General features: G+C 47.0%; 3 protein-coding genes across 8 annotated transcripts in view; 2 read left to right on the forward strand and 1 right to left on the reverse strand.

Annotated features, from left to right (window-relative positions):
- The window catches only part of raph1b (Ras association (RalGDS/AF-6) and pleckstrin homology domains 1b), a 47,151-nt gene extending 27,652 nt beyond the window's left edge, over positions 1 to 19,499 (forward strand). For 3 of the 5 annotated variants that reach the window (XM_079336750.1, XM_079336748.1, XM_079336749.1), the window contains exons 3-18: positions 2,269 to 2,389; positions 2,739 to 2,844; positions 2,962 to 3,147; positions 3,343 to 3,770; positions 4,399 to 4,485; positions 5,720 to 5,794; positions 9,163 to 9,240; positions 10,883 to 11,042; positions 11,133 to 11,254; positions 11,575 to 11,640; positions 11,723 to 11,866; positions 13,361 to 13,471; positions 13,944 to 14,042; positions 14,142 to 14,262; positions 14,434 to 14,570; positions 14,675 to 19,499. In XM_079336750.1, the coding sequence (XP_079192876.1) occupies positions 2,270 to 2,389; positions 2,739 to 2,844; positions 2,962 to 3,147; positions 3,343 to 3,770; positions 4,399 to 4,485; positions 5,720 to 5,794; positions 9,163 to 9,240; positions 10,883 to 11,042; positions 11,133 to 11,254; positions 11,575 to 11,640; positions 11,723 to 11,866; positions 13,361 to 13,471; positions 13,944 to 14,042; positions 14,142 to 14,262; positions 14,434 to 14,570; positions 14,675 to 17,167 (4,533 nt within the window). In that variant the 5' untranslated portion in view covers position 2,269 and the 3' untranslated portion in view covers positions 17,168 to 19,499. The remainder of the gene's footprint in view (positions 1 to 2,268; positions 2,390 to 2,738; positions 2,845 to 2,961; positions 3,148 to 3,342; positions 3,771 to 4,398; positions 4,486 to 5,719; positions 5,795 to 9,162; positions 9,241 to 10,882; positions 11,043 to 11,132; positions 11,255 to 11,574; positions 11,641 to 11,722; positions 11,867 to 13,360; positions 13,472 to 13,943; positions 14,043 to 14,141; positions 14,263 to 14,433; positions 14,571 to 14,674) is intronic. The other 2 variants (XM_079336751.1, XM_079336752.1) reach the window with 2 other exon arrangements.
- A 762-nt stretch (positions 19,500 to 20,261) lies between these two features.
- alg11 (ALG11 alpha-1,2-mannosyltransferase) lies at positions 20,262 to 23,204 on the reverse strand. Its single transcript, XM_079336821.1, has 5 exons — positions 23,063 to 23,204; positions 22,235 to 22,456; positions 21,774 to 22,145; positions 21,128 to 21,693; positions 20,262 to 21,043 (listed from the first exon to the last, which is right to left on the reverse strand). The coding sequence occupies exons 1-5, from the start codon at positions 23,182 to 23,184 to the stop codon at positions 20,760 to 20,762; spliced, it is 1,566 nt and encodes a 521-aa protein (XP_079192947.1). The 5' UTR covers positions 23,185 to 23,204; the 3' UTR covers positions 20,262 to 20,759.
- On the forward strand, positions 22,402 to 27,391 carry cpb2 (carboxypeptidase B2 (plasma)). Of its 2 annotated transcripts, none has more exons than XM_079336823.1 (12): positions 22,402 to 22,482; positions 23,688 to 23,781; positions 24,046 to 24,121; positions 24,199 to 24,323; positions 24,432 to 24,540; positions 24,747 to 24,848; positions 24,927 to 25,031; positions 25,129 to 25,239; positions 25,333 to 25,423; positions 26,400 to 26,602; positions 26,737 to 26,821; positions 26,902 to 27,391. In XM_079336823.1, the coding sequence occupies exons 2-12, from the start codon at positions 23,705 to 23,707 to the stop codon at positions 27,129 to 27,131; spliced, it is 1,314 nt and encodes a 437-aa protein (XP_079192949.1). In that variant the 5' UTR covers positions 22,402 to 22,482; positions 23,688 to 23,704; the 3' UTR covers positions 27,132 to 27,391. The 2 variants fall into 2 exon arrangements, with proteins under 2 accessions (XP_079192949.1, XP_079192948.1); XM_079336822.1 differs by lacking the exon at positions 22,402 to 22,482 and adding an exon at positions 22,773 to 23,097.
- The last annotated feature ends 1 nt before the right edge of the window (position 27,392 follows it).

Consider the following 27,392-nt stretch of genomic DNA (forward strand, 5'->3'; position numbering starts at 1 on the left):
CTGTTTCCTCTTCCTGCGTCTGCCTCCAGAAAGCCATGATGTCACCCCCCCCCCCACCACCACCACCTGCAAGGATGCTCAACGCTTTTCAGTGTGGTCAATGTGATTTATTTGACCCTGACATAATAAAGCCTCTGATTGTAGCTGGAGAAGGCGTCGTAGCTTTAATGCATCCATGTAAATGTAATTAGCACAGAAGCTAAATTTAAAGCAGGTTTGTGATTACAGTGCAGCATGCAGTGCTCACTTTCAGCATTGTTTCCTGCATTATAAACATTAACACTCATACCATTTTATTTTTTAGTTATAGGAGATAAACAGCCCATACAGGCCTGACTCCCACCATCACTGTGATGCTAAAGGCAGCGCTCAACACGATGTGTAATGCAGTCTTTGTCCAGCAGAGGGCGTGTGAGCTCCTTAGCTGACGCAGACGGCGTTGCAGTGGAATAAGAGAAAATGCTTCAGACTATTTTTTTTTTTTTTTTTTTTTTTTAGCAGTCTTTAGAGTAAGTCTCATTTCTGCAAAAGCTAAACAAGATTATTTTTTATTTAACAGCAGTTTATTTTATTTCCTTAAATCTGTGTTTTATTTTTTCATTCTAAAAAAATCTTTTATTTGCAGCTGTTCTGACAAATTCCAAACGGATATCTCTGACACAGTAAGGACTGTTACAGTCACTACAAGAGGACATTTCTCTTTGTGATAAACGTGTCGTGTTATCCCATAAGGTACAGTTGGTTCATGGAGGGCTGAGGGTCCCCCCCCCGTCCCCAATAAGTGGCCCGGATAACCGAAGGACAGCTGGAGTTTCCTGACGAGAAACAGGCCATGAGGGAAATTAGGAATTCTGCACATCCTGGCCATTTCCTGTGCCGACTCCCCCTCCACACATGCACACACACACGCACACACACACACTGTATATGAGTGCATGGTTACCATCTCACACACACGTTGAGTTGGTTTAGTTTACACGCTCGGACTCCATCTTTCCCGAGACGATGGTGAAGTCCTTGATGCTCCTTGTTTTGATATGCGACGCATACAGGAAGCCGTCAATCATAAACACTGAAATGCACACGCACACACACGAACTCTCACACACACACACGCGCACACACAAACAAGCAGAGAGACGAACGCTGAGATGGAAAGTTGAGGGAGGATTTTTTGTGACTTAAAGGAGCAGAGCATGTGTTCGCCCCTCAGCTGCTCTGAGTGTGTGTGTGTGTGTGTGTTTGTTTGTTTGTCTTCAGCTGACTGATTTTCAACGCCGCCGCTATCATATTCCTGTTTGCTTTTCCAAACGCCGCCGCTTTTTATTGCCTTTTCACCTACCGGCTCTTTTATAACCTGCTTTTATCACCGTCTGACAAAGCGCTTCTGTAAGATCGCTCTCCAGCATGCTGCACTGAAGGCTTTAAAACACACACACGCGCACGCACGCACGCACGCACGCACGCACGCAGATTTTGCAGGATGAAAAGAACAGGGGTCGTCAGAGGGGTTAATCCTGGTTTGGTACAGTCCCCAGCGGTGACTGACACCAGAGAGCGTGCGTAACAGGAAGGAATGACACCATGTGAAAACATCAATGGGATTATTCTGGAACAATCCACCTGTGAGGGCAACACAGGGGGGGGGGGGGGTGGCTATCAGGACTCTGTGTGTGTGTGTGTGTGTGAACACATCCATTTCCTGCAGCCACACGTCCGACGTGTCCATGGGCAATGTGCCTCACCCTGAATTGGCTATAAATGTGTATGAATGGGACGAGTTATTGCTGATAATCACTTTCCAGGCAGTCAGTGTGTGAATGTGCATCACAGGACACGCTGCTGCTGCTCTGTTGCAGTTTCACCACTTCCCTCTGCCTCCACTAGAGGGAGCTCTGTCCTCACCTTTGACTGAACACAGCTGGGCTCTCTGCCCCGTTTAGCCCACAACAGCACCTTCTCGCGTTGTTCAGGGTGACGTCTCCTCCACCTGTGTTCTGATTCACTGCAGGTTCACTGATCCCAAAGGTGATCAACACATCCATTTCATCCTCCTGGGGGGGGGGGGACACAGACACATTGTGCAGACACAATGTGGAGTCCATGAGTAGTTGTCATGGTAACAGGCAGTGCGGTTGGCATGAGCTGTTTTTTTCTCTCTTTTATATCATCCGTGCTATGTGGGTGTGATCTGATAGTGTGTGACTTCTTTTTTTCTTTCACGTGTGGAATCATCTGACGTGTGTGTGTGTGTGTTTGTGTGTGAAGGATGGAGCAGGTTTCAGACGACGAGCTGGACCATGGGGCCGAGGAGGACAGCGATAAGGAGGACCAGGACCTGGACAAGATGTTCGGAGCCTGGCTGGGAGAGCTGGACAAACTCACACAGGTTAGAGACGCAGAGTGTGTGTGTGTGTGTGTGTGTGTGTGTGTGTGTGTGTGTGTGAGAGTGTGTGTGTGTGTGTGTGTCACATACTCACACAGGTAGATAGGGCCGACGGAGAGGAAGGGGCTGTCTCCATAGCAACCTTTACACTACTAATCCCATCTCCCTGTACTGTATCCTAGCAACTCTCCTCCCACCACCACTGTGCACTGTGTGTTTGTGCAGGATTGCATCCGTGTGTGTGTGTGTGTGTGTGTGTGTGTGACGAGGGAGCCTAGCAGCATTACACTGTAATGTTCGAGTGTTTTTTTGCATGCATGCACATCATTATTAATGTGTGCGTCTCCTGCAGAGTCTCGATGACGGCAGGCCGCAGAAAGCTCTGCAGAAGCCTCCTCTCAGGCAGGAGACGAACATGGCCAACTTCTCGTACCGCTTCTCCATGTACAACATCAACGGTAAGACCTCAGCAATCCCTCCCATAGATCCCAAAAAAAAAAAGTCAGACAAATAAATAATTCACCTTTTTTTTTTTTTTTTTTTTTTCTTATTCGTTCATCCTTTCTCCCCTGTAGAGGCGTTGAACCAGGGCGACACGGTGGACCTGGACGCCCTCATGGCCGACCTGTGCTCCATCGAGCAGGAGCTCAGCACCATCTCCAAACCAAACACTCGCGGTCAGACCAAAAGCCAGCGAGGCCCCGGGGGCCGCAGTGCCAGCACCAAACACACGGGCACCAGTGGAGGGGGAAGCAGCGGAGGTAATCCCGCTGATGCCTCATTACATATTTTCCCCCTCTGATAAATAAAGTAAAGGCTGCCTTCTCCTAAACTTGCGTGAAACAAGCCAAAAGGAAATAAACATTCAGATTAGCGGGAAAGAAATCGTATACAGGAAGTTCACGTAACATTTTGCGTCTTCATTTGACCCGTTTGAACTTTGACCTCTCCAACAGGCAGTGCGAGCAGCAGCACCAGAGCCTCGCCGGCCAACACCGTCAGAGGCGGCGGCATCAACGCCCGCCCCGCCGCGTCCAACATCTCGCTTGATGACATCACCACTCAGCTGGAGAAGGCGTCGCTCAGCATGGACGAAGCTGCGCGTCAAACCTCCTCGTCGTCGTCCTCCTCCTCTTCCTCTTTCTCCTCCACCACGCTGCGGCGTCCCTCGTCGGGCTCGTCGGGAGGCGGTCAGCATCGGAGGACGGGCTCGGTGGGCGGCGCCAGCGAGCAGGAGGCGCCGTCGCAGAGGAGCAGCGTGAACTCGGCGTGTGCCTCGGCGTCCAGCATGGACTCGCTGGACATCGATAAAGTCATGCCGAGTGGAGAGGGGGAGGGGCAGGGCAGCCCGAGCACGCAGGGCCAGAACCAGACGAGCACGGAGGTATGACAAAATATTCAATGTAGTGTCAAAGAGTACCAACGCCGTTAAAAAAAAAAACTTCAGCTCTTCACTCACAAAAGAAATCAAAGAGTTAAATCAGTTTACAAAATGTGAGCGAGAAAGATTGTGTAACGGTGAGTAAAATCAGTGTAAATCAGGTCACTTTTCCATTTTATTTTGAAAGGAACATGAGCACTTTATTCTTCCTTTTTTTTGTATTTGTAAGACGCTCACGACTGCGACCTCTGAACTGACCTCAATCCGGCTCTGATCCTGCATGTTTAACCGCTCGGCACGTCGATTTTTAAACACAAGTGTGTGTGCACAGTCAACGCACAATGCTGCCGGTGTATTGGTGCGTTGCATGGCGTGTTAAACGTCCATTGTAATCTATTAGGATTACAATGTAAACATCGGCCATTTATGTGTATGCTCACTCACAAAGCATGCCGACTGTCTAACAAAAGCCAAATATCCTTCAAGATATGTTGAAGAGGTCAGAATCTGACGTCGGCTGAATGTTGAATATGTTGCATGTCCCCTGCACCTCCCTGCATGTCATCATGTTTTTGTCCTTTCCCTGTAACCTGTGGTCTCTGTCCACACACACACACTCTGCACCTCCCAGCATGTCACAATGCGGCGGGCCAACGGTAACGCGGCCAGGCGGCAGCTTGACTTCGCCTCGCGGGAGGGCGAAGTGGACCGGGCCACTGTAAGTGCATGTGTGTGTGTGAGCGTGCATGTGTGCTTTTTGTGGAGGAAAAAAAAAAAAAAAAAAAAGTAAGGCTGCAGGTTTAAAGGGTGATTTAGTCATTTGAAGCTGGGCTTTTAATTCCTGCGTATTATTCTTACAAATCCAAACAAAAAGATTTTGAACTTGCTCCGGAAGATTGCCTCCATCAGTGGCTGCAGAACAGGCTTAATCATCCCCACTCAGAGTGATTGTTTTTACCGCTAACAGGCACATTATGGAAAAAGGAGTCCTGCAGAGTAAGATGCTTTTTCTTAATCCAGAATCAGTCGTCTTAAAGCGTTCTTAAAACAAGCAGACTGCATCCACAAAATCCTTCAGTGAACTCTAAAGAACACTTGGGGTCTGTGAGCGCCGGGGGCCTGGGCTGTGGAGGCTTTTTTTTTTTTTTTTTAGCATATAACAAAAGAAAAGTCGTGTAAAAATATCAACAATCTAATCGATCGAGTCAGAGGAGGACGGGCAACCTTTTTGTCCGGTTGTCGAGCCTGTAGATGTGACTTTGCATCGATGCATTCGCCCTCAGAGATTCAAGCTGCAGCCATTACAGCACATTAGGCTGCTGCTGGCCGAGGCGACCTGCTGGAGCACGTCCAATCAATCTTTGCTACCTCCTTATAATAATAAATAATAATACCTTTTATTTACATTTTTCAAAATCTCAAAGTGCTACAGAGTTTAAAAGGATAAAGGAGTAGTTAAAAACACATTAAAAAAGAAGTTACGGGAAGGCTTTTCTTAAAAGATAAGAACAACAATAAACACCCACAGTTTCCCGAATTCCAATCTGAAGTCCTACTTTTGAACACGTGTGTGTGTGTGAATGCTGATAGGAGAGACGTGTTCGTGTGTTTGCAGATGAAGCTTGAACATTTCAGTCTTCCATGTTTTGCGCCGCATGTGGAACAGCTAGCATGACGGCGTGAACGAGCGGCTTGTGGACCCAGCCACGTTGTCTCTTCTTCTCCATGATATCACAGTCTTTGCTTCTTTCACCCCCACAGCTGCAGCTAACGACAACCACGCCCGCTTCATTTATGGAACCCTTTCTCTCTCACGCTCCTTTTTATACGACAAATAAATCCCAGCGCCTGCGATTAATCAGCCTCCGAGAATCATCTGGCTCTGACCTTTCTCTCTCTCTCTCTCTGTCTGTGTTTGTCTCCTCTTCTCTGCTCTCCTCACCCCACACAAGCACTCGTATCTGGACCGAGAAACCTCGCTCATTCTGAAAAGCATAGCTGGAAAGCCTTCTCACCTCCTGACCAAGGTGACCTCCTCCTCCTCATACACTTCTCTGATTTTTGTTTCCACACACGCTTCCTCTCTGCTGCTTTGCATGTCACGATAACGTCACAAATAAAAAAACACACAATGGGGTTGACAGGGTCTTTGACCGCACACATGTTCCAGGCCTCTGAGATTGAACACGTGCCTCCATGTTTGTCTTCCACTGGCCGGGTGTCTTTCTCCGTCTCTCCATCACGCTGGGTTTGATTTGAAATGTTTTTCAGAGTGTGAAAGTAAAGCCTTTTGGAGAGAGAGAGAGAGAAAGAAAAAAAGGAAGCTTTTGATTCCAGCGTTTTAAAAGCACACAAATCTCTGAAGAAATGACGAGTAGACCAGGTAAAAAAAAAAAGGAAAAAAAGCTGCTCTGATTTAAGTTCTGTCCAACCAGCAGGTGACTGTTTTTGCTCATTTCCACAAACGTGACATACGACCAGCCTTCTGCACCTCAGTAAGGTGGAGAAGCATGTGATCCTCACTCAGCCAATCAGAAGAGAGCACCCTGCCTCACTGATCCTGCTATTGGCATTTGCACCAAATATGGAAACTTTGTCAGTGTTTATTACACTTAATGTCATAACAGAAATAAAGTTCTGTTATGACCCTGAGTAACACCTTGAGGTTGATTTTTTGAATTTTCAAGTATTTCATTGAGCGCCCTGCAAAGGGTTAATGTGAAATCGTTGGACAAAGACACGGACGCCTGTTTTTTGGACGGTGAATGGTTAACAGCTTTATCACTCAGAGGTCTAACAGCTCTGTGGTTCCTCCTCTCAGTCTGCAGATTTGACAGATTTGACACTTCCTGTTTGGTTTTGTTCAAACCCAATCGATCATATCTCAGCACGGTCACTCCTTTTCTCAAGCCACGCCTCACATTTTAAAACCTTTTTATTAGCAACATGATCCGTTCAAGTCCTGCGTTCTACCTCGGAGTTGTGAGTTTTTCCTTCGTGCACTTTCTCGCGTCAATGCGTGCTGGAGGAGAAAACAGAGCTCTGTTAGATAAACAGCGAGGAGTCGAATCCTCCACATTTTGCCGATGCAGCTTGTGTCAGTCAGCACTTTGTGTTGACTCTTGGCTGCAGTCATTTTTTCTCCTGCAGATGAATTGGCTCGCAGCTCTTGGCCCTTACTCCGCAACGGTGCGTGTGCAGATCAGACGTGCGCAGCCGATCTGATTGTGATTTATCCCGCTCTCACTGAAAACACGCACAGAGGAGGGAGGTCGACTCTGGAGCGTTTACTGGAATGAGAGAAGAGGGGGAAAAAAATCAAAATTAGAAATAAGAATCTGCTCGGCTGTATCTGGCACTGGATCGCAGTTTGATTTCCAAAGTCTTCTGTTATTTGGAATTTAATGTAAAGGGAGGAAAGCCAACTATAGAGCCAGAATGTTGGAGAAGCACTTCCTCTCTCTCTCTCTCTCTTTGTGTTACACAACAGCTGAATGTATTCAGAGTTTAAAGGCTCTCTGTGTCCGACAGATCAGCTCTCAGTCCGTCCTCGTGTGCAGAAACTATTGGAGGATCGATCGCACGGCGGCGTACAGCCTCCATGTGGTCGTCTTCCACTCCTCGCCGGAGATCCTCGCCCTCTCTCCTCGCTCAAATCCGAACGAGATCGCGATGTTTGGGAGCAGGCGAGGAGTGGAGAAAGATCAAAGGGAGCCGGTGCTGAGATTTTTTTTGATTTTTTTTTAATTCCAGCGCTCGGCAGAAGAAGAGCCTTTTAAACATTTTCCCCTGTTATGTGGTGTGAGGAGGAAGAACGCCCCGTGGAATACAGAGAGAATGTAATGCAGGGTGGAGGCGGCGTGCAGAGAGGAAATGAAAGGGGGGGGTGTCGACCAGGTTACGCTGACAATTATTAGGCTAAAACCTGCAGCGTGACTCAGATTGACTCTCTGCCTGTGTAATCTGCACAAAACCCCCCCCGTGACCTCCCCTCTCCTCACACTCACACACTCGGCTGACTAAAAGCATGTTGGCCAAACAGAGGGTTAGCATTAATGTGCATGTGCCCTGAAGTCGCTCATGTGGAAAAGGTAGTCTGGGTCAAGGAAAGAAGGGGGGGGGGGGGGGGGGGGGTTAGTTTTTCAGATAAGAGGCTTGGGGAGCACTTTTAATACCCGCTCACCCCGTCTGTGCACTTCAAATATTCAGCACGTCAGCCTCTCTTTCACCCAAATTCCTCCCTCCGTCCTTGTCGCTGTAGTTTAGCCATGGGGTGGTGCCGGTCACGGTCCCCCCCCCCCTTCTTTTTCTTCGTCTTGATTGGCTGAAAGGTCTTGCAAGTAGGGTCTCGCTGGTTTCCTACAATATTTTTTGGGGATTACGCTCCATCGATTGGGCACGCTCCCAAACCCCTGCATCAGATGTATACACAGAGAGAGAGAGAGAGAGGAAGAGAGATAGGGAGAAAAAAAGGGGGGAGGGGCATCGTCTTGCCGACCGTCTCGCTTGGCTTTTTAAGTGAAGTTGTGCTCATATCAGGCGCACATGTCTGCGTGTCACTCACAGAGTCCTCTGATGTCAGAGGACGTGGATGGAGGCACGCTCCGGATTATTTTGGACTAACTTTTTTTTTTTTCTTTTTTTTTTTTACGCCTTGACGCTTCATTTTTAAGATTACCAAGTTGAGCAATTTTCCGCTTATCTTCTGCGCTTTTCTAAAAGACAACAGAGGACGCAGAAATCTTCCTTCTCCCTTTTTTTTGGGGGATTCGTGAAACCATGGACGATTCTGGATATTTTCCCCGTTTTCGCCCTTGCAATCTGAACGTGATCCTCAAAGAGGATCTCTAAGCAGAGGGCATCATCCGCAGCCTGTCGCCCTTCGGGGATCTCCTACTATTGTCTCCTTCTGCTGTAAAGCAAGATCAAAGGCTGGAGCGCCATATGAATCCAATATGCAACCGTAGACGCCATATTTGAGGGACTGATGTCATTAAAGCTGCACATTTGATCGAGTAGCATCACAAAATCGATTGTAACGCACTCCCGCTCGCACACCAGGAAGTGTCCACGAGCTGCAGCATGGAGGTGATGGCGTCTTGTTGGAGAGGGCAGGTAAGCAGGCATCGAAACGTGGGGACATCAAATTTGGATTTGCACTTGACGGCATGCGCCATCGTGCCGCGGGCGTGTGGGTTTAAACGGTTTGGAAGGCTGCTCACTATTTAATGAAGTGGAGTGTGCATGATGTCTTACTCCTGCCAGAGAATAATGAAAGACACGCTGCGAGAGGATGAGGCAAGGCTGAGAAACCAAACCACTGCTCCTCTTTTGTGATTTGTCTTTTGTGTTTGAGTTTTTTTGTTTTTTTTTAATCCGATGCTTGTCCTTCCAGGAGGAGCAAGCTGCCAAACTGAAGGCGGAGAAGATTCGAGTCGCCTTGGAGAAAATCAAGGAGGCCCAGGTCAAAAAGGTAGGACACACACACAGACGTCCTCGTTCTAGAAAAAAAACCAAAAAAATAACAAACAGGTCTGTGTTGTGGTAATAAGAGCCGTCTCGTCATGTTCGCCGCACGCTGCATTCTCCTTTGTGAACTTCACTCGCGGCGAAGGCGGCGAAGCGCAGAGAAAAATAGGTCATTGCGGGTGTTTGATTATGTGGCGGGGAAGGGAGCGAGAAATCAGAAGAGGCTTCACGCTGCAACACAATCTACACAAAACATTTCACCCCCCCAGCTCGACAGAAACCAGAGCGGTACCAACCGGGGCCATGAGCTCCATTCAAAGCGCGGGGTACGAGGCTCCACAGGCAGGCCATTTTTACCGCCACTGAATGAGCTTGTTCTCTGAATGAGAGCAGCAGAATGGTGTCCTTTTTTTTTTTTTTTTTTTAATGCGATGAATAGCTGAGACCCAGCAGTGTGTTAAGACCACACTCTGCCAAGTGAACACAACATGACAAGATGAAGAGCGCTGGTACTGCCTGCACATCATCAAAAAAAAAAAAAAAAAAAAAAAAAAACCTCTGCGAGTGCTCGGAGAAGGTTGTCACATACTAAATAATTCGCCCGCTGTCTGCACGGCGAGCACCGTTTCTCGAGGTTTTTTGCATTCCTAACATTTGGTACGTTTCGTTGCGTTTGGATCAAACGCTCATAAAAAAACGCGTTCTTCATTTTCTTCCCTGCAGAGACTCCGGGGGTTAAGGGGTTCGTCCGGTCTCAGATATATAGGTCAGACTGCACTTTCTTACTCCCTCTTTCTCATTGGTCGGAGTCTCAAATCAATCAGCCGCATCTGTAAGTGCATTGGGCATCGGGGGTTCCAGTGGGAAGGGACGGGCAGGAGGTCAAGGAATTGAGGCCTTTGCTAGATTTCACACCAGGAAGAGGTCTATGTAGGGAGGCTGGATTTGGCCCGTGTGTGTGTTGGTCTGCAGCTTACTTTAATCTGGCTGATTATGGGGGGACTTTTTGCTGCCTGTGGAGACAACTTTGGCCAGATTATTGGATTTTTCGGCTTTCTTGTTTGTGACTTTTGTGACCCCATAAATAGTTTTGAAGTATTTGGAACGACCCCTCCCCCCCTCTTCCTTAATCAGATTTCTTCTTCTACTTCTTTTAGAGAAAGCTGTCCATCCATAATTACAATCCGTGGCCTTATTAAAAATACACAGCAGACATGCTGGGTTACATGTAGTTATCACACACACTACAAGAACATGCCAAAGGACGACCAGCAAAGTTGATTGAAGGCGACACACAAACACCTCTTAATGGGACCTACGTTTTAAGATTGCAAAATAAATCGGGGTGCCAGTAGCCTAGCGGCTATGTCACCAACACACACACACACACACACACACACACACACACACACACACACACACACACACACACACACACACACACACACACACACACACACACACACACACACACACACACACACACACACACACACACACACACACACACAAGTTGTAACAAGTCAAACATCTGAGCTGATTTCTGCAGGGACTCAAAAAACATGTCTGTCCAAAGAAGGCGATGAGCAAATAGCCAATCACAGTGCAGGATTGTATAACAACAAGCTGATCCCCTCTTTCCTCAGCTTGTGATCCGGGTCCACATGTCAGACGAGAGCTCCAAGACCATGATGGTGGACGAGCGGCAGACAGTCAGACAGGTGCTGGACAGCCTGCTGGATAAGTCCCACTGCGGATACAGCCCTGACTGGTCTCTGGTGGAAACCATCAACGAGCTGCAGATGGGTAAGAAGTTAGAGGTGCTGGAGGCGCCAAAGATCTGGAGGGAGAAAATGAAGTACAAATCAGCAACAAAAAAAACCTCTCCTCTCGCAGAGCGTATTTTCGAGGATCACGAGAATTTGGTGGAGAATCTCTTGAACTGGACTCGGGACAGCCACAACAAGCTGATGTTCATCGAACGCATCGAGAAATACGCCCTCTTCAAGAACCCTCAGGTGACTCTCACACACACACACACACACACACACACACACACACACACACACACACAGTGACGAGATCGAGGAGGGTGGATCGTTTTCTCACGTAGCTCCGCTCTACATTCTGTGTGGAAGAAAAAAAAAAAAGCTGGAAGCGTATGCTCTACACACAAACACATTGTTTATGCATGCACAGCCCAGAGAGTGAACAGGGAGCGTGTTTGTGTTGGAAGTAGGTCAAAGCTCTAAAGCGAGTCAAAGGTGAATAATTTATTTCACATAAGACGAGGTGAGCCTCCTCCTCTCTTTTCACTAATTTTCTCAATCCTCTCCAGAACTATTTGTTGGGGCGGAAGGAGACGTCTGAAATGGCCGACAGGAACAAAGAAGCACTGTTAGAGGTGAGAATACACACAGACTGCAGTTTTTTTTTTTTTGTTTTTTTTTTAATAGATTAAAAAAACTGTGTGTGTGTCTTATCAGGAGTGTTTCTGCGGCGGTACGGTCTCAGTGCCGGAGATCGAAGGCATCCTCTGGCTAAAGGAAGACGGGAAGAAGTCGTGGAAGAAGCGTTACTTCCTCCTCAGAGCGTCAGGGATCTACTACGTCCCCAAAGGCAAAGCCAAGGTCAGCGAGACGACATTAAGATGCAGGGCCAGAAACATCCTTCTGAGCTTTCCTGTTTTCTGTGAAGTCACGTTTTTTTTTTTCTCCTTCATACCAGAGAAGATTTGTCGTGCGCATGTGATCTATTTTTAGTACGATCATCCCCCAAACTTTTCCCACGCTCTGCAGCGACTCCACTTTAGTAGCATCAGTTAAAGAGGGACTATGCTGTGGATCTCCTTTTTAAGCTTTTTTTTTTTTTTTTTTTTTTTTTAAAGAGAATATCAGGTATTTTAAAAGTCTGAACTTTCTTTTTTTGAAACTTTTTGAGGTCTACAAAGAAGAAAAAGTTTTGTAATTGCTTCAGCGTGCAGCGACGGCAACCTGATGTAATCTTTCAGGGCAGTTGCATCCAACTAACCGGAGATTGTCAAACAGAAAAGACCTTTCTTTTAAACCAGAAGCTTCTCATTATGCGGCTCTCTTTGCAGCCACCAGACCTCATTAATGAAACCAGCCGTTTCACCGTGCAGAAGTTTACAGTCTGCTGCCTCCATCAGGCACTTTGTTTGTGTTCTTGTGTGACCGAGGTGTTTTGACGGGACAGCTTACACATAACACAACTCCAAAAAAAAAAAAAAAAGGAAACCAACGAGGCAGGTCGACAGCACACAAGGACTTCCTGTTCTGTTCAGGTAAAATTGCTGCTTTTATCAATGGAGTCTGGTGGCTTTGAACGGAGCGAGGCAAATGCAGCAGTCTGTATTTGTATCTTTGTTGGACCTGTAATCTGAGACTGTAAATCTCCTAATGGGGGGGCGGCTGTGGATCAGTGGGTTGTGTTGCCGTCTCTCAAACCGGAAGGTCGAGGGTTCGAACCTCAGAGCGACATGTCAGATGTGTCCTTGGACAAGACACTTAACCCCACATTGCTCCCCGTGCTCCGTCAGGGTGTATGCGGGTTGCTGCTCCTGTGGTCGACCGCTTGGTGCGCTAATTTCCCCACGGGGATAAATAAGGTTTCAAAAAAAAAAAAAAAAGACACATTCAGGTTTATTTGCACTAAAAGGCAGCCATTAATATTCTGTCTTGATGCTGAAGCAATCAATTGGATTTTTTTGTGTAAGTCTAAAATCCTGTACAGACGTGAGCTAACACCTAGCTAGCTCGTTTGCTAAAGTCGCTTCACAGCCTTCATGTTAAAGAAAGTATTGTGCACCTCTAATTCAAATCTGTGTTTCTACTCTGACTAACATGCACACAACATCCACTACAGGGGCAGTCGGGATCCTCTTAGCATCATTATTTAACGCCCATTTAGAGCGACATCGCTCAAGCACAGAAAACAGAGTTTGTCCCAAAACACTCAGAGACCATTAATATGTCATTTTAACTCGAGTCTTTCTCCATCGAGCGAGTACGAACTCCACAGGAAGTACTTGATGCAGTCGTAGCTGAGTGTCTGCGCCTTGATTTTAGTCTTCCTCTCTCTCTCTCTCTCTCTCCTCTCTGCAGGCTTCCAGAGACCTCGTGTGCTTCTTACAGCTGGACCATGTCAACGTGTATTATGGTCAAGACTACCGCAGCAAATACAAAGCTCCGACGGACTACTGCCTGGCTCTCAAGGTACACAAAGCCCCTTCCTGTGTTTTGAGACCCAAGGGAGAAAGACGGGATGAGATAATACTTTATTCATCTCGCGAGCGGAGACGTTTAGTGTTACAGCAGCAAAGCAGCATAGCAGAAGAAAATCACACGGTGCAAAAAATTAAAATAGATCAAAAATTTAAGTGGAGAAAAAATATGCATCAAAACAATAATTAAAGAGGGAGTGAAATATGCATAAAAAAATCATTTCTGCAAATGTTCATGTAAATAAATGTGCAGTAACAGATGTGCTCCATGTATGGATGTTATACAGCAGTTTGATCTGTGATCATCTTATGGAAACGTCTTTACTTCATTCGCCTTCTCTTAAAAGCACTGCCTCCATACAAGTCAATAACAGTTGTTTCATTTAAGTCGGTTGCTTTGTAATAAGCCGATGTGATTCGCCCTTTTGTTGATGGTGAAACATGTTTTGACTTTCTCCCCGCAGCACCCACAGATCCAGAAGAAGTCTCAGTACATCAAGTACCTGTGCTGTGACGATGTCAGGACGCTGCACCAATGGGTGAACGGAATCCGCATCGCCAAGGTCACTCTTAAAAATAAGAAACAGTCGTTTGATGCTTTTCGAGAAACAACGTGCCTCATCAGTCGATTTGTATTTAACCGTCTTGCTTTTTTTTTTTAGTACGGGAAGCAGCTCTACATGAACTACCAGGAGGCCATGAAGAGGACGGAGGCCGCCTACGATTGGTCCTCTCTGTCCACCTCCAGCATCCGATCAGGCTCCAGCTCGGCGAGCATACCTGGTTAGTTAGTTTTTCTAATCAGACTAACATTTTATGTGTTGCACCAAGATCACTCTTTCCTCTATTAAAACATATATTATTATTATTACCGAGGTTTTCTTGATTTAAATGATGCTTGAGCTGCTTTAAGAATACTTTTTTTTTTTTTTTTTTTTTTTTTTTTTATATAAGAGTCCCAGTCGAATCACTCGGGACACTCAGACAGCGGGGTGGACACTGGATCTTCTCATGGCCGCTCCCAGAGTGTGGTGAGCTCCATCTTCTCTGAGGCCTGGAAGCGAGGGACCCAGATTGAGGAGAACACCAAGGTAGTATTTTCTATCGCAGAAATGTGGCGTTAAAAAAAGTCCTGCAGATGTCGCTCTTTTTTTTTTTCTTTTTTTTTTCCTGAATGTGTCTTTTTTTTTCTCAGCACATGAGGATGGAGGCGTCCAGATCGGGCACCCTGCCTCACGCCTCCCACAGCCACCGCCATCACAGCCAGCATTCAGCCGATCATCCCGCCCTGACGCCCCCTCCCCAAGCTCCACCTCCGTCCCACCAACAGCACCCGCCTCCGCTTCAGTGCCCATCGATGCAGACCCCGCCCCCCCAGCCGCAGTCCCCTCAGCAGACTCCACAGCCGCCTCCGCCCCCGATGATTCAGCGTCCGGCGCAATCGCCGCAACAACAGCCGCAGGCGCCCCCCAACTACAACCACGTCGCTCCCCAACAGCAGCAGCAGCAACAGGAAGTGGCTCCACCCCCTCCTCCTCCACCCCCGCCACCTCCTCCCCCTCCGCCTCCTCCCCCACCCCCAGTTCAAATGGTCTCCCACCACTCGCCGGCTCCGACCATGTACAAGTTCAGCACCATCAACCGGCTACAGAGCCAGAACGCTTCCAACGCCGCCCACCACAGGCTGCCCGCCCACATCCACGCCTTGGGTCAGCAAGTTCTACCCTCACCTCCGCCCCCAGCGCAAGCGCCCGTCAAACCAAATGTCAATCACATCGCGGCAAGGACTAATGTCCCGCCTCCTCCTCCGCCGCCTCCCCCGCCGTCTGTGCCAACTCCAGGGTCGGCCATGGCTGTCTTGAAGCGGGGTCCTCCAAGCCCCGCGGCCCCGCCTTCCTTCATCCCTCCACCGCCAGTCCATCCACCGGCCCCCCAGATGAACGGAGTGGCATTCCCTCCCCCTCCTCCTCCTCCACCTCCCGAGGTCATGGCTCCGCTGAGCCGCCCTGTTTACCCAAACGGGCTGAAGCAGGCCTTGAAGGAGCGCTTTCCCAGCCCGCCACGGGACCTCCTCTCTCCAAACGGAGGCATTGAAGAATCCCCGCCCCCTGCCCCTGCTCCAACACCCCCACCTCCACCCCCTCCGCCTCCACCGCCACCTCCTCCTCCGCCCCAGCAGTTCCCAGTGCCCGCCCAGTTCCCACCTCCTCCTCCGGCTCCACCAAAAACCTTCAACCCTGGCTTCGTCCCCCATGCTGCCCCGAAACCCATCTCCCCCGTTTCCCCATTCCCTCCCGCTCCACCTCCTGCAGCCCTGGGTGGCCCGTGCCCACCCCCGCCTCCACCGCCTCCCCCGCCAGCTACCTTCAAGAAACAGTTCAGCCTCCAGGCGGGGCACGTCTCCAGCCAGCCGCCTCCCACTTTGCCGAAGCAGCACAGCTTGTCCAAGCCGTCCTCCAATCCAGCAGGGGGCCCTCCTGCCCTGTCTTTGGTGAAACAACTCGCGAGTCAGTTTCCGGGAGCGTCATCCCAAGCGGCCAATTACACGGAGAGCCCCAAAGCCCCCCTCTCCCCCCCTGCTGTCAAGACCAAACCAAGATGGCAGCCAGGCGGAGGCCAGCAGCTGCAGTCTCCGGAATTTCCTCCTCCGCCTCCCGACAACAACGCCGGCTTCCCTGCCCCTCCTCCTCCTCCTCCACCTCCACCGCCACCGCCCCAAGTCGCAGGTCCGACCCCGCCCCCTCCTCCCCTTCCTCCTGGAAACTTGGGCTGTCCCGTGAGGAGATCCCCGTCTAGCTCCTCCAGCTCAGGAGGCAAGAAACCTCCTCCCGCGCCGCAGAGGGAGTCCAGCATCAAACTCAACTCTTCCGGTTCCTACGAGGAGTCCAGGAGGAACTTACTGAGCAAGTTTGGCCATCAAGGCAACGCCCCTTCCTCCTCCCCTTGCCCACCTTCCTATTCCTCTGGATCGCCTTCTAAGGACCCCTCCAATGGGCCCCCGGCACCCCGGAAACCGGGCAAGCTCAACCTTTCCAACCTGCCTCCAGCCCTCCAGGCCAAAGTGAGCCAGGTCAAGCAAATCAGCGGTGACTTCCCCTCGCCGCCTCCCGAGTGCGCCTACTTCCCGCCTCCCCCTCCCGCCTCAGAGCTCTTCCCCCCTCCGCCACCTCCTGGATCTGACGCCCATGGCGGAGGTCCACCGAGAGTGGCCGTGGTCAACCCCCAACCCCAAGCTCCCCCTCCTCCCCCGCCCGTGTCCCTCGTAAGCAACTCGACATGGGGGAAAAGCTCCCTGAAAAAGACTCCTCCGCCAACGCTTGTACGGCGCAGCAACAACACGCCAGACCCCCCGCCACTTTCCCCTCCGCCCACCTCCCCAAAGGGCGGCTCGGGCCAGCCCAATTTCCTGGATGATCTTCACCGGACACTGAAGCGAAAGTCAGTCGGTCGCCAGGGTTCCCTAAACTCAGCCGGCCTCACGGGCAAGTTGGAACCAGCAGGAACTATGGACGACATGGCGCTGCCTCCGCCTCCGCCCGAGCTGCTCCTCGACCAATCGAAGCAAAGCAACGGGGGGAACGGCGGCTACATGTCGGGAAACATCTCAGGCTATGCAACGTTACGACGAGGACCCCCGCCCGCACCGCCCAAACGGGGGGACGGAACGAAACTTACCGGAGAGTGTTGAAATTGGAAAATCAGGACACGATAAAGACGATGACAGAATATATGGGAGTGTGTATATACTTCGACCCAAGCCGAGCCGTGATCACTTTGTGTTTGCGAATTATTGCATTTTTTTTTAAACTCTCGGTTCATCGCTGGAAAATGAAGACTAGCCAGAAAGTCAAAGAGTCTCACATTTCCCCGTTTGGTAAAACCCTTCCATCTGGTTCCCGAGCAGATTCAAATATACACGACTCATTCAGATATGACTGGATCCCGGCCTGAGCCCAACCATGTATCCGCTTCTCTGCCGTAAGTTTGTGCCACGTACCAGATGAAAGAAAAGGAAAAAAAACCCGACATGAGGAGCTTTCTGCTTTCGGTACTGCATGGAGCTCATGCAAGAACAGGCTGTTTAAAAAAAAACAAAAATCAGTTCTGAAGTGTGTGCATGAGTGAGAGAGATCCAAAAACACCAAGACATGCATAGTGTGAATGCATTGATTTGATTCTGCGGTGTCGTTCACGGTTAGGAAAGGCCTCCATGGAGTGCTTCGGTTTGCTTTTATATAAAATTATTTAATGATTGAGAAATGGAAGGATTTTTTTATGAGTTTGTATTTAAAAAAAAAAAAAAAATTAAAAAAAAAAAAAAGCTGGTCAACAAAGTCAAGAGAGGAACAAATTTTTTTTTGGCACAATGGAATGTATACAGGGAGTCATATTAGGGAACATAAATCCAGACATGAAACTAGAGCCCGACCGATATCAGGCCAACATGGGCATGTGTTGATAAAACTATTCTTGTTACAGAACATATGCAGCAAAGAACCCTCGAGGGGATTTACAAGTGACGTCATTTGGTTGTTTGTCCAGCAGAGGGCGATCCAGCTCCATCTCTTACTGTACTCGGTGTACAGTTCAGTGTTCAGTGACGATTTAAAAAAAGATCTTTGAGTATATTAGAAAGTAAGGGTAGATGAATACCCTTAATTATTTAAAATGATAAATTGAATGTTCAGGTCAGGCTGTGGGTTATGAGTGCAACATGATTGCTTTAAATGGGTCTACTGCCCCGTCTTATATCAATTCCAGACTGTAAAAATGAGTTTGCAGACTTTTTAGATCACCAAAAAGTATTATCACAGTAACTTCATATCATATCTCGATTTCACCGCCTCTTTATTTTTTTTCCCCCTCAGTAATAATTTAGTTAAAAACTCCAATTGTCCGCTCATCTGCTTTATTGGTAATGGTGTTTTTTTTGTTTTGTTTTTTAACCATCTGTATTTATATCGGTCGGGCTCTGATATAGAAAAAGTCAAACTTTTAACTGTTAAACTGTTAACTTCAACATTTCAAGACTGTTCAGAAACTGTGCAAATGCAAATAAGAAGGAAGCCTTATCCCCAAAGTCTTGCACAGAGGTCAGAGCAGATTTCTTCCCAGAGTTCAGCAGCGTCTGGACCATGCATCTGGAAAAAAGAAAAAAAAAGACATTATTTAAAGGACTTGTGTCATTGGAGGCGGGAGGCCTGTGATGATGCGTCTCTGTGGACACCCCCCCCCCCCCCCCCCTCCCGCGTGTTTGGCTCGATTTCGGACCTTCTCCTTCAGTTTGTGTCTGTACAGTTGCAGCTGCTACTCCTCCCCATCCCGCCGCCTTCTAAACTTACATGGTATCACATTTCAGGATGTCGTTCAAGAATGTACAGATTGGATTGTGAAGTATACTCATGTTATCCACACAAGCTGATAAAACATACATTAGTCGGGGTCAGTGTACAGAGAACTAAACCATGTCGTCGATAACAGAAGTCTGGCATCAGACTGAATGTTTCAACTTTGTGTGTCCGTCGTATCTTTGTTTCTTCATGGTGCCATTACTGCTTCAATCCTCGGTGCACTACGGTCCAACTGAGGTTATATCTTTGACTTTGCACCTGCAGATTGGATCATCAAGGGTTTTGACTTCTCGCAGCAAATGGCCTCATTTTAAGGGTGCTCAATGTCAACATGTCTGTGTGCATCAGGACGACATATCATTTACCTTTTGAGACACTTTAAACCGGTTTTAAATTGGGCTTTTGTGTGGAAATGAATGCTTTGAAGGTGAAGATCTTTTCCACACAGGCTGCTCTTTGGTCCTGCAGCAGAGGCAGCGTCCCATTTCTTTCTAACTAAATATCATTGTCTTTTACAGGATGTTTGCTTCAGTACAGTATGTAAGTTATTGACGTGCTGATGTGTGAACATGTGGGGCCGAGTGACATGAAGAAAAGCGGTTGCAGATAAGAGTAAATGTGTCCTCTTGCATTTAAACTGAAAATCACGATATAAATGTTCAAACCAGACCTCAACTTGTCTCAGAGTCCTCATTTTGTCTTTCTAAATCGTCAGGTGTGACGCAGCTGCAAACATCTGCACAGGTTATTCATTTGACTACATGCTTTTTAAGCACTTTTTGAAGTCGCTTATCTGTTGTATTTGTGGAGTTAATGCGGCCTCTAGTGGTCTTATCATGTAATCAGTTTTTTCCGACGATTAGCTGTTGAATGGATTGTTTAATCGCGTTTTCCTTCATTAATAAGACTGGAGCTCTTTAGATCTAACCAATCAAGTATCATTAAAAGGGGGGAAAAGAATTCTGTCTTTAAAACACATCATCTCTGATCTTAACTTCCTGTGAGGAGCTGAGAACGGACCTGGCTGGATGTGAGGAGGAGGAGGAGGAGGTGCAATGAAAACAGGAGTGCTCCTGCTGACGATGACTCTGCTCTGGTCAGTCTTGAACACTAAATATCACACAGATCTGAGTAATGGCCTGTACTGCACCATCTCTGATTTATCATGTATGTCTGTTTAAAGAAAAGGAAACAGAACTCCCAGACTTAAAAATCTATTTTTGAGTGATGTTGATCGAGAGGCGACGTATATGCAATTGAAATATATTTTTATTTTGTAAATTAATTCAAACCAGAAGTCATATACTAATTTTAGTGTTTGGGTTAATTCATGCATTACTTACTGTATGTAATGTACTAAGTAATGATTAGACGGTCTGAATGGAAATGTTGCTGTTGAGGCGTCTCTCATTTAAAACATTTAGAAATCAGTGCATTTCAGACTTTTTATTCAATAACGGCACACCGTGACTTTATTACACCTTTAATTACATTCTTCAATATCAAAAATATTCCACGTTTTGGACGCGTAAACGAAACATTCCTGTTCTCCCTTTAGTCCTCTTACACCTGATTGTGTCTTTTCAAAGAGTATTTTGCTCCCCTGAACCCATTCTCAACATATTTAATATGATAAATCTTGTTTTGGTGAAACTAAAAAACAAAGGAATGTTTCCTGTACAAAGTCAGAGCTTTTTTTTTTTTTTAATCTAACCGAGTCGAGTATTTACAGAAACAACTCAAACTAAACATCTCTGGATTTCTCTAAACCACGTGAGGTAAAAAAAAGGAAACGATTTGATCTTTTTCTTAACTTGTCTGTACTCTGAGAACAAAGTGTCAGTGCTACAGTGTGAGGGCATCAAAATCAAGGTGCTCAGTGTCCTAACAGCCTCTAACATGTAGAATACAAACAGAGTTAGAGTCCTCTCATCGTTCAAGTGTTCCCATCAGAGGCTCCACGGCCGCGCAGAAACACGCTTCAAACTCCTGATCGGAGAAGCGGGCGACGGACTGGCGTGCATTCCGTCTGATCTGCAGGCGGGTTTCAGGCGGCAGCGAGAGGATCCTCTCCACGGCCTCGGCGTATCCGTCCTCGTCCTCGGCAAGGAAGCCTGTTTGGCCGCCTTCGTGAGGGACCACGATGTCCAGCTTGGGACCGCCGGATTTGTGCGCCAGGATGACTTTTCCTGCCGCCATACATTCGACAACACCTGGAGGAGGAAAAAAGGCAAAATGTAAAATCTAGAAGATCTTTTTTATTAATATTTTAAGGGAACATCAGGCTGTCAAATTACCGATTCCAAAGTGTTCGTTCCACATGGTATGCAGCCCGATGGTCGCTTCCCCCATCTCTCTCTTCAGCTCATCAAAAGGAACATTTAGTTTAAACTCCACCCTGTCCGCCACACCCAGCTCCTGGCACAGTCCCCTCAGCATCAGCACCCTGTCCTCGTCCTCCTGGTTCCTGCATCCACCAATCAGAACCAGCTTCAGCGCCTCTCTTCCCCCTGCCCCCTCCCTCCTGCGGTCCAACACCTTTTTGAACGCTCTGATCTGCAGCCGGTGGTCCTTCTCCGGCCTGAACTGCCCGACGGAGACGATCGAGTGGCACTTCCTGTCCCCGTCCTCCTCCAGAGGGATGTCCAGGAAGGCGCTGACGTCGCAGGGCGGGTAGACAACGCTGGTGCGGTTCGGAGCACGCCACAGTGACAGGATGTGGTCCAGGGTCCAGGAGGAGTTGACCATGATGAGGTCGCTGCAGGAGCCGGCCATGCCGTAGAGGAGGGCGAAGAGGCAGTAGTAGACCACCTTGAAGGCGCTCAGGAAGAGACTGTTGGAGACGTAGTCTGCGTTGTTGAACCTGGAACAGCCACAGGTTGCGTTATAAATCCAGCAACCTTTGTAGGACGAAGACAAAAGGAGAAGAAGAAGAAGGATTACCTGGGGTTCCTCTCTCTCACCACAGACAGCATGTCAGTGCTGATGGTGGGGTAGTGAACATAACTCCCCACGCTGCAGCCTCCCAGGTAGCGGAACAGGGGGAGAGTGAAGGCGTAGCCCATGGAGTCGATGTAAAGGTCCGGAACGAACTCCGTCAGCGCCTCCCATCCCAGGAAGACGGAGCCCACGCTCTGACCCAGGAGGGTGAAGTGAGGAAAGAGGCCCGGCTCCACCAGCAGCCGATGCCTCAGGAAGACGAACTGAATCGAGCGAGGGAGCGCGATGTTGAAACGCCGACGTGCCCCTTCCAGAATCTGCTGACCCGTGACACCCAGGTCGCCCGTGTACACCACAAAGTTAACATCCACGTACCTGTAAGAGACGCAGGTTGAACATACGGTGTGCCTTCACAGAGCAAAGAAGGTAAGGGTGCAGAAAACAGTACGTTATCCATAAATCACCTGTTTTGTAGCGCCCTGATCGCACACCAGAGCACCCTCTCTCCCCCTCCACCAGCGTTACAGTACGGGTGGAAGAAGGCCACAGTCGGACGTCCATCCCTCGCCCGCCGAGCGTTCCTGCTGCTCTGAAGCCAAAGACGTACAGCCAGAACCAGCAGGACCAGGACGGCGATCAGCAGCACGCACAGGAACAGCAGAGGCAGCAGCAACTTCCACAGCAACCTGCATCAAGGAGAGAGAACTCTGAGGTATGACTCCCAGCAAATCGGAAACATGTAAATGAGCTGACTTAAAATGAGGAGACTGTTCCACTGTGGGGGAATGTTCTGGTTGTCTTGTTTCAGTACATATTTAACTGTTACACCCCGAGAACCAACAGTAATGACCGTGAACCCAACAGATGTTTAAAAAAGACAAACAGGCGAAGAATACAAGAGGTAGCATGTAATAAAAACATTATTTTGCATGTAAACAAAGCGTTATTAATGATAAATAGACTTTATACAAGTATTAACTGTTCACATCTTTAGGTAAATAAATAAACGTCATGAGGTAAATCTTTAAACAAACTAGACACGTCTGTATATTTATGTAGAATGTACTCTATAATAAACACATTAGTTTGGCGTTATGAAGCTAAAATACAATATTTTTTTTAAAATGACGTATTTGACGTAAATGACGTTGCCAGTAGCAACTGTCAGCTACTACACGTTCTATAGTTAGCAGCAGCTAACGCGATGACGCTGAAGCCAGCGACGCTTTTTTAAAATGTGACGTTTCAGCAGCGGATGTGTGGATTGAAAAGCATAGTTTGATTTTTCTTACCGTGTTATTTCACACAAATAGAGCGCCAGCTGATCGTGAGGCGACATCTTTAACAACACATCACCGTTTTTAACTTCTTGTTCCTCCTTTGTGATTTGGGAGTATTTATTATTGAGCGCCATCTATTGTTGGGGAGGTGTCACTGCAACCACTTTCCTTAATTTGAGCCATTAAATACACGTATTTAACTGAAGTAGAGTTTTTATATTGACTATTTTTTATTATCATATGTTTGATCTATCAATCTATCCAACAATTAGACAGTTAAAACAAACAGTTGTGTATTATTAAGTAGTAATTGAACAGGCAGCAGAACCAAAATGCTTATAAAAGCCTTGTGTAGGATTTGTGTAAGCACAATAATCAATCCTATTGATAATATATGTGGATTATTTTTGCAGTTGGCCAATTGAATTTAAAGTCCTTCAATGATAACACTATAACTATTTTGAGCTATAGTATCAGGTATACAGACAACCTGCTCTCTCTCTCTTTCAGTCATGATTGCTGTTCTGTGCCCTCGTCTTTCAACAAAAGTAATGTTTAACTCCTAAATAAACACTGATTTGATCAATAATCTCTCCCTTCTCCTGTGTTTTGGGAACAAACCTCTTGTCATTTCCAGGTTGGAATCCTGACATCATGAAAACTCTTTGGATATTGTATGTTTTAATTAACGTGCAGAAACTCCTGAAGACTGGACACTGCACAGAAACACAGTAAGTGGATTTGGATATTTTTTATGAGCTACCCTGGGAAGAGTGAGTCACTTCCCTTTACACAAAGAACCGAGCAAAATGACGCAGTGATTCAAATGTATTCCCTTTACACGATTGTTCTGTTATCCGAATGTATTCAGGTCGCACAACTATCTTTTAAAATAAACAGCAGCAACGTAGTAGGAGTTACCCCCGCCTTTAAAACATTGTGACGCATTCCTCAGACCTCTGCGTCCTTCATGTGCTCCATTTCGTCTCCTTCAGGGACCAGATCCTGTCGATCACCCCAAACACACAGGAGCAAGTAGACATTGTGAAGAATCTGACCTCTCAGTATGAGGTAGGAGTTGCATGTTTCTTCATATGGCTTTCTTTCATTCACCCCCTGTGACTTCTCTGCATGATATTTTCTCCCAGACAGCCTTATGGCAGCCTGTTGCATCTCAGTACATTCAAGAGGAAAGTGAGGTCCACCTGTTTGTTCCTGCAACCAACTTAGAGACTGTAAAGAACCTGCTGCAGGGACACGCCATAACTCACACGTATGTTGCCACTTCTGAAATTGTGCATGCATTCATGCAAAGAGTGTGAGCTCACAGACTTACTGCATGTTCGCTGCGCTCTGTTGTTTTTGTTTTTATTTGATTCAGGGTGTTACTGGCCAACACCAATGAGTTGATCGAAATGCAGACGAGGAACGACTCCACCGATCCACGAAGCAGCTCAACTTTCTATGAGAGATACCACAGTCTGGAGGATGTACGCACGCCTCGTTTATCAACCAGATTACATAACTATGAGTGCAAAGTTTAAAGAGGACATATTAGCCCCCTTTTTCACCTTTTCTAACATGTGGCCACATTGAACAAGTTTTGGCACTTTTTAAATCGTTTTTTTTTTGTTTGCATTGACAATATTATTAGATTACATGGAACTCAATATATATTTCTCTTTAATCATTGTAGATCTACGATTGGATAAACAGGACCACGCAGGAACACCCTGCCACAGTAAAAACCATTCTCATTGGCTCATCAAGTGAGAAACGGCCGCTCTACGTCCTGAAGGTTCTTTCACTCCTTACCTGACGATAAGATGCTTGTTGAGCATTTCAACTTCTGACTAACCGTTCCTTCCTCCCTCAGTTGTCTTTAAATGACAGAGCAGATAAAAAGGCCATGTGGATCGACTGTGGGATCCACGCCAGGGAGTGGATCTCTCCTGCTTTCTGCTTGTGGTTTGTTCAGCATGTGAGTACACTGAGTCCCACAGCAGGGGCGCAAACATTTCAGAGTGTGTGTTACACAGTGTTCTCGCTCTAACATCAACGTCCCTTCTCCCCCTTAGTCGTTGTCATTTTACAATATGAACCGAGACATCACTGACATCCTGGACAACATGGACGTCTACATCCTGCCTGTTCTGAACCCCGATGGATACGCTTACACGTGGACCACAGTGAGAACGCATAAAAAAATATAATCATAACAGGGATGTTGTAAAGGCATAAAATAGCAGGTGGATTCATGATCCGTCCTTCTTTTATCCCAGAACAGGATGTGGAGGAAGAACCGCTCCGTCAGCATGCGCGGCGGCTGCGTCGGAGTCGACCTGAACAGGAACTTTGATGCCAACTGGTGCAGTAAGTCCTCCGCTCTACAGCCAATAAACCTGCTGTCCTGTACTGAAGAATCATCACAACAAAGTAGACATCCCACTTAACGTAATCTTCTGAGAACAAGTGTGTTCAAATTCAACCCAATATAATAATTTGTCGATTGGAACAAAAGCTGCAGCTTCATGAAGTCAAACTGATACTCTTAAAGTAAAAGTGAATTTCTTAATCCCAAAATAAAAAGATCTTATATTAAAGTAAGATTCTTGTATTTATAACCTTTACAATACTGTTTGCATATGCATGTGGAGAGAGAAGGAAACAGGGGAGACAGAGTGGGTTTGACATGCAGGAAAGGACGTGAACCTGAGCCATCTGCGCTCCTTTCGTCTCCTTTAATAAACTTCTTTTAAAGATACGTTTCATTTTTAAAATTTGCCACTTTCAAGCTACAGAGCTGCATTCAAAAAACGATATTATTACCCAGCAGAGCATGAGGACAGCTGGTCTCACGTTTACATTTAGTGGTCTACAGGTTATTGAGTCTGTCAGTCCAGATCATAATGTTCCAAACAACACAAACAAACTGAATGCTTGAGGCAGTTTAAGATCAGTATTCTGTATTTCTGAAAGGCAAAATGGTTATTTTTGTGAATGGAGTCTGGTGGCTTTGAAGAGAAGTTTCCGGTGAAAAGAAACTTTTTTTTATTCTTATTTGAAAAAAAAAGGTTTGTCTCTGTCTGGGTCTTTTCCATTATGTTGTCTGACATTTAAAATATCCATGAAGTCTACATGTTACCAAAAATTAAGACACATTTTTTACATGGAAGTAAAGGTAATAATCTCTGACTTATAACAGAACCACAGGATGTTAATGTGTCAAGATCTTGACACTCACAGATTTTTTTTTACCCTTTTTGATGAAAACACTCGAGGGTTGTAGTTCTTTGTACCACATCATAACATAACATGACATGACATGAAGTGATGCTGTGTCTTGCAGCCGAGGGAGCTTCTCCTGACCCCTGCACCGAGATCTACTGTGGCGCCTTCCCCGAGTCCGAACCAGAGTCTCAAGCCGTGGCCGACTTCCTGCGCAGCCACAAAGACACGATCCAGCTGTACGTCAGCATCCACTCGTACTCTCAGATGCTGCTCTTCCCGTACTCGTGCTCCTTAGAGGAGGCGGAGAACCACAGCGACCTGGTGAGGGATTTGCTCGGTGACTATCAAATGCAAATATAACAGCTTTTCTCTTCAAGATAAACGCTCCGGAGAATGTGGATGTTTTTTTCTCTGCAGAATGGCGTTCAACTGTTTGTTAAAATGTATTTCTTTAGCTTGAGATGGTCAAAGAAGCAGCCCAAAAAATCAGGAGATACTACAGAAACGTCTACAGATACGGCTCAGGAGCAAAGACAATATGTAAGATGTTTTAAATTTGCATGTATAATTAGCTTGATTTGATTCCGTTCCTTTTGATAACGGCATTGCTTGTTCCTCAGACTTAGCTCCAGGTGGTTCAGACGACTGGGCGTACAACCTCGGCATCAAATACTCCTTCACTTTTGAGCTCCAGGACCGCGGGCGTTACGGCTTCCTCCTGCCACCATCTCACATACCCAGAGCCTGCAATGAAGCTCTGACCGCTGTGAAGACCATCGCTCTGAAAGTTATAGAGAAAACACTCGCTCCAACGAGTCCTCCTGCGGCAGCCGCGCCGTTCTGGAAGTAACTTTCATGGATGAAACTTGTTGACACAGATTTAGTTTGTTTGTTTTATAAGCTGATTAAGTCTGCTCATAATTTGCAACAGCAGTCAATGCGTATCAGTTCTTAATGGCTATTTATGGAGATTTGTGTCTTTTATACATCATCTGTTTAAATGTTTGGCAGCATAAAAGAAATGTTTCTTTAAATTTTATCTGTAATGGATGCCGGTTCAGTTATAGAAACGATGTAATTCAGATGCAAAATAAATTATGTCCACACAAAT

This window comes from Symphodus melops (genome assembly GCF_947650265.1).
Source record: "Symphodus melops genome assembly, chromosome: 23".
NCBI lineage: Eukaryota > Metazoa > Chordata > Actinopteri > Labriformes > Labridae > Symphodus > Symphodus melops.